Here is a 9,104-nt window from a genome sequence, read left to right as displayed (position 1 = left end):
AAGGATTGAAAATTAAGCTTCGAGACTGGAATAAAATTTCTTTTGGTAATGTTCACATTGCAGTTTTTCTTAAGCAGGGTGTCCTCCTTGGTATTCAACAAACCTTATAGACTGCTAGTTTTTCTAATATTGATGTGCTTTTCTGTTAAGAAAAGATTGCTAAGGAGGAGCTTGATCATGCTCTTCAATGTCAATATTTGTTTTCGAAAGAAATTGCTAAGATGCTATGGTTTAAAGATGTGGATATAAATACTGCTTTTTTCCATGTTGTGGTCAAGAGAAGAAATAATTCTAGTGGGATTCATTGTCTACGAATTGATAATAAGGTTATTGAGGATCCTAAACTCATTGAGGATCATATTTTGGACTTTTATAAAAATCTTTATGCTGAGTTTATTTCTAATGTTCAGGATACAAGTAATATGGAAGATTTTATTGGTACTTATATTCCTGAGCTGATTTCCTCTGAGGAGAATACTATATTTTTTTTAAATGTTCTGATTTTTTGAAAATCAAGAATGTTGTTTTTAATATTAATAGTAGTAGTGCTCATAGTCTTGATGGTTTTGGTGGTGTTTTCTATCATTCTTGTTGGGAAATTATTTGGACAAATGTTTGCAATGTTGTTCAATAGTTTTTTAAACAAAACTGGGTTCTTCCTGGAATGAGCAGTAATATGGTATCTCTTATTCCTAAGATTCAGGGTGCTGATTCCATTAAAGATTATAGACCAATTATTGTTGCTAATTTCAAATTTAAGATTATTTCCACGATATTGGCGGATAGGCTTGCACTTGTGGCTGCTATAATCATTCTTCCTAATCAATATGAGTTTGTGCAGGGTAGACATATTTAGGATTGTATTGGAATTACTTCTGAAGCTATTAACATGTTTTCTAAAAAGGTTAGAGGAGGTAATGTGGCTTACAAAGTTGATATTCATAAAGCCTTTGACACTCTGAGTTGGAAGTTCTTATTATTAATTTTGACAAGCTTTGGTTTTCACCCCTCATTTTTCGATTGGATTAGTACAATTCTTCGTTCAACTATGTTTTCTATCATAATAAATGACAATTTGGTGGGTTTTTTTTCCTTGTAGTAGAGGTGTCAGACAAGGTGACCCTTTGTCTCCTTTACTTTTCTATCTTGCAGAAGAAGTTCTTAGTAGAGATATGTCTAAGCTTGTGAATGATAAGAAGATTCTACGTATGGCTAGTCCGCAAGGTTATCTCACTCCCTCTCATATTTTATATGGTGATGACATATTTGTTTTCTGTAGGGGGGATAATAAGTCTTTTAGAAATTTGAGTATTTTTCTTAAAACATATGGTGATTTTTCTGGTCAATATGCTAATAATTCTAAGACTAGTTTTTTCACCATGGATAATTCTGCAAGATTTGTCACCAAAATTCAACGCATTCTTTCTTGTAGTCATGGTTGTTCGCCTTTCACTTATTTAGGAGTGACAATCTTATTTGGTGCTCCAAACTTTCAATATCTTCAACCTTTGGCTGATAAAGTCAAATTGAAGCTAGCGTTTCTTGGAAAGGTAAATCTCTTAGCATGGTGGGTCGAATTTAGTTGGTTAATACGATGATTACTGGATTTCTAGCTTATAACTTTAATATGTATAAATGGTATGTTTCACTTCTTAAACAAGTTGAGCAATGGTGTCAAAATTTTATTTGGACAGGTGATATTCTGAAAAAAGACACAACTATCGTTAATTGGGCTACGATTTGTTCTCCTATTGAGAATGGAGGTTTGAAGATTATTAATCTTCATCATAAAAATAATGCGTATCTTCTTAAGCTTGCTTGGAACTTTGCTTATAGCAATAGGCCTTGGTCTTTTCTCCTGAAAGCGAGGTTCTTAAATCAAAATATGAATTTAGAATAATTTATAGATCCTCATATATTTGGCATGGAATTAATCATTTTTATTCTACTATACTTGATTAGACTTCTTAGACTATTGGTTGTTAGAATATATGGCCTTAAACGAAGGGGGGGGGTGAATTGTTTAAAAGGGATTTTCGCAAACTTTGAAGGTATAATGAAAATCAATGCTGAATTACAGAGAAAGAAATCAAAGAAACAAAGAACCAAAACTGTTTCAAGATGATATCAGAAAAACAATCGGTTGTTTTTATCAGCAGTTTATAAAAACAACTTAAAAACAGAATTTAAAGAGTAAAGGGTAAGAGATAAGCACGCAAGCAATTTATACTGGTTCAGTCTTACACCAAGAGCTACATCCAGTCCCCAGAAACCACTGGGTATTCCACTATGCAATCAAAACCAGATTACAAACACCACACACCAAAGTAGTGACCTTGAACCCCTCAAGAAACACACTACCTTTGGCAAACCACACCAAGAGTGTTGATCTTGAACCCCTCAAGAACACACAACACTCCTTGGCAACACAACTACAGAAATACAGTAATCAAGGAAGAAGGGAATAGAATACACCTGGGTATTACAAAGCTTAAAGATCAGAATTACAACCCAATCCTATTCCACACACTTCAGAATGATCCAAAGCTCTTTCAAATCTTGGAAAAATTGTTTTGATAAAATCTTTCTGTTACTCCAAGATTAGGAGCGTAAAACTACCTTTATATAGACCAACCAAGTGGTCAAAAGCATTTAATAAAGGAGTCAAGTTAGTTAGGATCATTTAAAACATATTAAAACCGCTTAACAGAATTCTGTTACGGTTTGCAGGAAAACAATCGGTTGTTTTGTCGAAACAATCGATTGTTTTGGTTTGACAGCAAAGTCAACCAAGTTTTTCAAAAACAGCTAAGGCTAAACAACCCGTTGTTAGGTAAAACAACCTGTTGAATTTTTGACAGCTTTTTAGAAAACACATCTTTTCAAAAGGTTAAAGATTCAAATGAACTTGGATCATCTTAAGAAGTGAATTAACAAGTTTCAAACAACTAGACAACACACACACACACCCAGCAACAAGGTCTTCAAGCTTTCCTCTTGGATTTGGAGACATCAAAGCATCTTGTTCAACATTGGTTAGGTACTTTTATTAATTTTTAGAATGATAAATGGTGTTCTACTACTTCTTTAGCAAATATTGCAAGGTTATCTTATGGTTCTAGCATTCCGGATACAATCTCTTAGTTTTGGACTGGTTGTGATTGGAATATTTCTTTGTCTTTACAGTAGATGCCTCATTTTTTTAATCATATCACGGTTAGGGAGGAACATGATATTCCTAACTGGATTCTAGATGAGTCTGGTCGATTCACTCTTAAATCGGCTAGGATTTTTTTCTTGGAACCATGAGTTCCCTGTGGTTGGGGTAAATTCATTTGGTCTTCATATATTCCGCCTTCCAAAACTCTAGTACTCTGGAAAGTTTTTCATGGGCGGCTTCCTATAGATCAACATATTCGTTATAAAGGTTTGCATGTATGTTTTATATGTACGCTTTGTGAACAACAGGGAGAATCTATTCAACATTTATATTTTGAGTGTTCTAATGCTTTGCATATTAGGAGTTGGGTTCGACGGATTTTTCTTACTTCTTATTTCTTTGATAAGGATGTATTCTTTCTTTTATTAAGAGTGATGATTGTCCTTTGGTTAAATTGATTAAGCTTGTTGTGATAACTTTTTCTATTTGGATGATATGACGTATGAGGAATTATGCTAGATTTCGGGATAAAAATGATGTTTCTAGAGCTATTTCGGTAATTAAAGATTTAACTTGTCTGGTGGGAAATTCGTCTAAAGCTTCAATGAAGAATGATATGTTGGATTTCAACGTGATTAAGTTTTTTGGTGTTAATACTCGCACTGGTAAAGTTCTTCGTCCTCTTTTTGTTAGATGGAAGTTCCCTTCACTAGACTGGGTTAAAATTAACACTGGTGGAGCTGCTAGGGGATATCCTGGTCTTGCTACTTGTGGAGGTATTTTCTGTGGGAGTATAGGGGAGTTTATTGGTGCTTTCTCTGCGTTTCTTGAAGTTCAGACTTCTATGGTTGTTGAGTTTTATGGAGTTATACATGCTATGGAGGAAGCTCAAAAGATGGGGCTTACTAATGTAGGGCTTAAATGTGATTATGCCTTGGTTTGTGCTGCGTTTACCGCTAGGACTAATTTTTCGTGGATGCTTCGTAATCGATGGAATACTTATCTTAATTACTGTTGGAAAATCAGGTTTAGGGTTACTCATATTTTTCGTGAAGGGAATGTGTGTGCTGATAAGTTGGCTAATTTATGATTTATTCACAGAGAATCATTTCATTGGTAAAATTGGCTTTCATCTAGTATGTTCTTTGAATTCTTTATGAATACGTATAGTCTATCTATGTATCGTTTTTGTTAACATATGGGTTTTGGTCTAGTCCCCCCATTTTTTTGTATTTTTTTTAATAATACTTTTTTCATGTGATGACAGATGATTGTTGTTACTTGAGGTGTCAGCCTAGCTGAGATGTCAAGTTGCATAGTGATGCCTATTTCTCCTGTAGGGATGTTGTTTGTTTATATTTATTGCTTAAACTTGTAAAAATATTAGATTTTGATGATTTAGTATTTAAGTGTTTTTGTTTTTAATGTTAAATAGGATTTTCAATGTTGTGGATTGCATTTTGAATAATATTGTATGATAAAAATGGTATGGAATTGAATTAATACATTTGGGATAATGTATGGACTGATGTTTGTTTGTGTATTAAGTATTGATGCCTATGTGGTAACAAAGATCTCTGAGCTTCACTGATGATCTAAGTCACATAAACTAAGATATGAGGTGGTGAGAAGTTGATGGGGGAGTTCATGCACATCATAATGAGATGCACGACTTGGGTTGTATTGAACTTACCATGATCCTTTCTCTTGGATTTGCTGGTGATCTTTGGATCAGGTGTTAGTCTCTCGTAGGACTTACTTAAAATGGTTCTTCCGGAAGGTGATAATTGTTATTTTGTTTGTTGAATATCCTGGATGCGTAGATCCATGTGAGATCTATGTGATTATTTTATATTGGGATTTGAAGAAGATTGAATAATTGAGAAATTGATCCATGTAATTTGGTTTTCTCTTTTGATTTAATTCTATATATTATAAAATTTTATTTTCACTAGCTTACCCTTACTTTTTTTGCTGTGTTGTGAACTGCGATGATTGTACTATGTACATGAGCAAATAATCATACCAGAGTTAAATGTTCTAGAGGGTTTTAGGATGTTGTTTTGAATCTTATTTTTTAATATTTGTATTTCTATAAGTCATAATCTTGTAATAGAAATATTTTGAAAAACTTTGAATTTGTATAGGAATCGGGAAAACATGTATTGTAATAGTGAGATGTATTTTTTAGAACGTAACATTATCAAATTAGTGTATTTAGAAAAATAAAATAGTATAAAACGAGATTAATTTGTTTTGATGTATTTAAATATTTTTAAATTTCCTGTACTATAATATAATAATTTTATCATAAGAGAATTCCTTTATTTTATCCTCTGTTTAAATTATCTAGATAAAATTAACATTTAATTCATATGTTGACAATCTTTTAGTAACTATTGATATATTATCAGTTTATCTCACACACACATATATATATATATGATTATGAATTAAAGACAAACAATTATTAGCTTTAATAAATAAAAATTTAATCAAATAATTACTAGTTGATTAAACAGTTAAAATAGAAACTGTGCTGTTTCATTAAAAATTAAGAAAAGGCATTGCAAAGAAAAATTAGAAAGTTAAAATGAAAGATAAAAAAGGTTTTTTTTTTCACCAAATTAGGACAACTTTTTTTCATATTTACTAAAATAAACAGATTTTTTAAAAGAATACAAAAATAAACAAATCGTGATTTTAAAATGAAGAAGTTGATTTTTCAAAGATAAATTTAGACTAATAGATGAAGACAGTCATTTTTTTTTTAATAAAATTCTATTTAAAATACACGACTTTAATATTTTATTGTTTTTTATTTTTGTAAAAGTCGTGTTACTATTAAAAACTTTTCTTTTCAGATTTATAATTTGTTTTACTTTTTTATTCTTTTTTTTAATTCTTTTAGAAAAGTATGTACGATTTATTTTTCAAAATTTTCTACTTCTTTCTTTTTAAGTTTTTACACTTTTTTTTTCTTTCAGTTTATTTTCATAGAATTCGTGCTATTATTACAAGACTATTTTTTCCAAAACGCATACTTATCTTTATTTTAAATTTTTTATATAGATATATTTTCTTTATCTTAAATGGTTTTTAATAATTTGATTAATGCATTTTTCAATTTTATGTTTTTTTAACTTTGACATAATCATATTTTTTATTTTGAGATATTTATTTTAATAATTGAAATTTTATATATATATATATATATTTTAATATTTTGATTAATACATTTTTCAAATCTTTTAAAATTTTATGTAAACTTATTTTTTATTTTAACATAATTTTAATAATTTGATAAATAAACGAAAATTAAAAAATTATAAATTTTGTACTTAAAGTTTTTTTTTTACTTTGTATTAATATTTTTTATTTTAAATTTATCTAAATAATTTGATTATTAAATTTTGTAAGTAATTTTTGTTTATCATACATATATTTGAATTTTGAAGAAAAATATGATAAGAATTTTATATTTAATTATTTTTTATTAATCAAATAATTAAAAAAAATTAAGTTTTTTTGATCTGAATGAAATAAATAAAGCCTTAATGGAAAAAAGTTGGAAAACTGAAATTCTACATTTCCTTACAAAAAATAAAAAATAAAAGACAAAAATCGTATATTCAATGCATAATTTATATTTATTTTATTTATATTTAATGTAAAAGTAGTGTTTTAAAAATACGAGTTTACCTTGAACTTGTTCTTTATCTATTTTTTTGAACATTTGTGTGTCCCGAGAACAAAAAGGAAATAGTAACCTTATAAAGGTAATGCTAGAATTAAAGAGTGATGGAAGTAATATTAATTTTCTTTATTGCTACATTTATTATTGATTACCTTCTTTGTTTGTTAGCATATTCTTGAAAATGATGAGCAAAGCGAAGCGGCTGGTGAACCCTAATTAGTTGTCGGTGTTTGTTGGCAGAGCTCGTCTCTGTTTTCTTCGTCAACTTCCCTTCCCCAACCAGAGATGCGCCCAACACAATAAAGCTTTCGACTTTCCGACACCCTCTCAGGTTTTACCTTCATTTCCTTCTTTTTTCCCTTCTCTAATCGTGTTCAAAGAAAGGGCTTTTGTTTTCTCTTTTTAAATTTACTCCTTTCAATTTTTGTTATTTTTTTTGTCTGTAGTTTTTCTTATTCCCAATTGTAATGATGCACCGGGGAAGGGGACTGGTCACATGCTGACATTTCCATTAGATATTGTTTTGATAATTTTCGTAGTAATTATATTGGTGACTGTAGAGTTTGGTTAGTACAAATACTGGTAGAGTGGTGTGATGTTTGACATGTTATTGAAGGGGCTGTGGAATGATTAGCATCTTAAATGGGGTTATGTGTTTCACTTTCTCATCGGAGATAGGTTACAACTTGAGTAGTGAGCGCTTGAATTGATTACAAGTGTGTTTGGGTTCACACTAAGTGTCACTTGTTTGATTACACACTGAATATTTGGTCTTGAATTCATGCAACTTTATGGAAATTTGATGAAAATAATACTGAGTTTTACCATTGCTTTAAGAATAAAAACGTCCAAACATGAACTACATTCTCTTTTTGGAAACCAGTTTTAGAAAATAATGACTCGAGCTCACATAAGCTTGAAGAGTTGTTTTCTTGGCAGGTGTTTGATCAAGTGTTGCTATGTTATAATGTTAACATTGTAGATTTTTCGTTTTCATTGCATAGTGGGACTTGAATTGGATGCACATGTTAGCGAAAGCACATAGTAAAGGGGATGGAAGCAAGTCCCTGGCTAAGATACTGGCGAAATGGAAAGAATATAACGCCCAGCTTGATTCCTGCAAAGATGCGGATAAGCCAGTTCGCAAAGTTCCTGCCAAGGGATCGAAAAAAGGGTGTATGAAAGGTAAAGGGGGGCCTGAGAACTCGCGGTGTAACTACAGAGGTGTTAGGCAGAGGACTTGGGGAAAGTGGGTTGCTGAAATCCGAGAGCCGAACAGAGGGAACAGGCTGTGGCTAGGTACTTTTCCCACTGCCATTGGAGCTGCCCTTGCATATGATGAAGCAGCGAGGGCAATGTATGGATCCTGTGCCCGTCTCAACTTTCCCAATGTTTCAGTTTCCAGTTTCTCTGAGGAATCCTCCAAAGATTCTCCAGTGGCGAATCATTCTGGTTCCTCAATGGCAGTGTCTGCAAATGAATCCATGGTTTCCCCAAGTAACTCTGAGGGGGGAGAAGAAGAAGAAGAAGAAGAGGATGTTGATATGGAGCCCATTTCCTTATCCTTAAGTGTAAAACATGAGAACGGGGAAGGTGAATCAGGGATAAGTTCATCCCCTCCTTCTTCTTCATAGTGTACATTTGAACATGGCTAAAATTCTTAGCTCATGTACTTGTTAATGGTAGCTTAGGTTTAATGGTAGCTCATGCATTCTTAGCTGCTGTAAAACTAAAATGAACTTGGTTGCAAAACGGTCGTTCTTCTGGTTGTATCCATTCTACTTTTAACTCATCGTATGTGAATTATACTTACCTTTCTTTTCTCATGTAAGGTGCTTCTTCACTGCCAACCCATTTTCTTCTTCTTTCTCTTTTCCCTTTTTAATATTTTCAGTATAGCGGCTTTTAACTTTTTAACTTTTTAATATGAGATGCTTGTTAATTCTGATATCTTCGGAATTATCCATAAATTTTTTACTGAAACTTAAAGACTTGCACATGAGTTACTTGCGAATTTTGATATCCTCATTATTATTTATAAATTTTTTATGTATTTAGAGACTTGCTAAATACACATAAGTTCTTACAATTTTAATAAATAAATGACAAGTTCTTACAATTTTAGTAAATAAATGGTAAGTTTTTTTTACAATTTTAGTAAATAAAAGATAATTAGAAGATTGGTTTCTTGAGTCAATTTGGATGATATAAGGATAAGAGATTTTGAAAAGAAAAATATTCTTTAAA

At 31.3% G+C, this 9,104-nt stretch overlaps 1 protein-coding gene across 1 annotated transcript; it reads left to right on the top strand.

Moving 5' to 3' along the window:
* The first annotated feature begins 6,886 nt into the window (after positions 1-6,886).
* Positions 6,887-8,683, top strand: LOC137835516 (putative dehydration-responsive element-binding protein 2H). Its single transcript, XM_068644055.1, has 3 exons — positions 6,887-6,939; positions 7,026-7,188; positions 7,862-8,683. Exon 3 carries the CDS (start codon positions 7,877-7,879, stop codon positions 8,489-8,491), a length of 615 nt encoding a protein of 204 aa, XP_068500156.1. The 5' UTR covers positions 6,887-6,939; positions 7,026-7,188; positions 7,862-7,876; the 3' UTR covers positions 8,492-8,683.
* Positions 8,684-9,104: the final 421 nt, after the last annotated feature.

The sequence above is a fragment of the Phaseolus vulgaris genome, chromosome 5 (genome assembly GCF_000499845.2).
Source record: "Phaseolus vulgaris cultivar G19833 chromosome 5, P. vulgaris v2.0, whole genome shotgun sequence".
Classification (NCBI taxonomy): domain Eukaryota; kingdom Viridiplantae; phylum Streptophyta; class Magnoliopsida; order Fabales; family Fabaceae; genus Phaseolus; species Phaseolus vulgaris.
The sequence above is the reverse complement of the archived record's forward strand: the minus strand, read 5'-3'. Positions and strand labels throughout refer to the sequence as shown.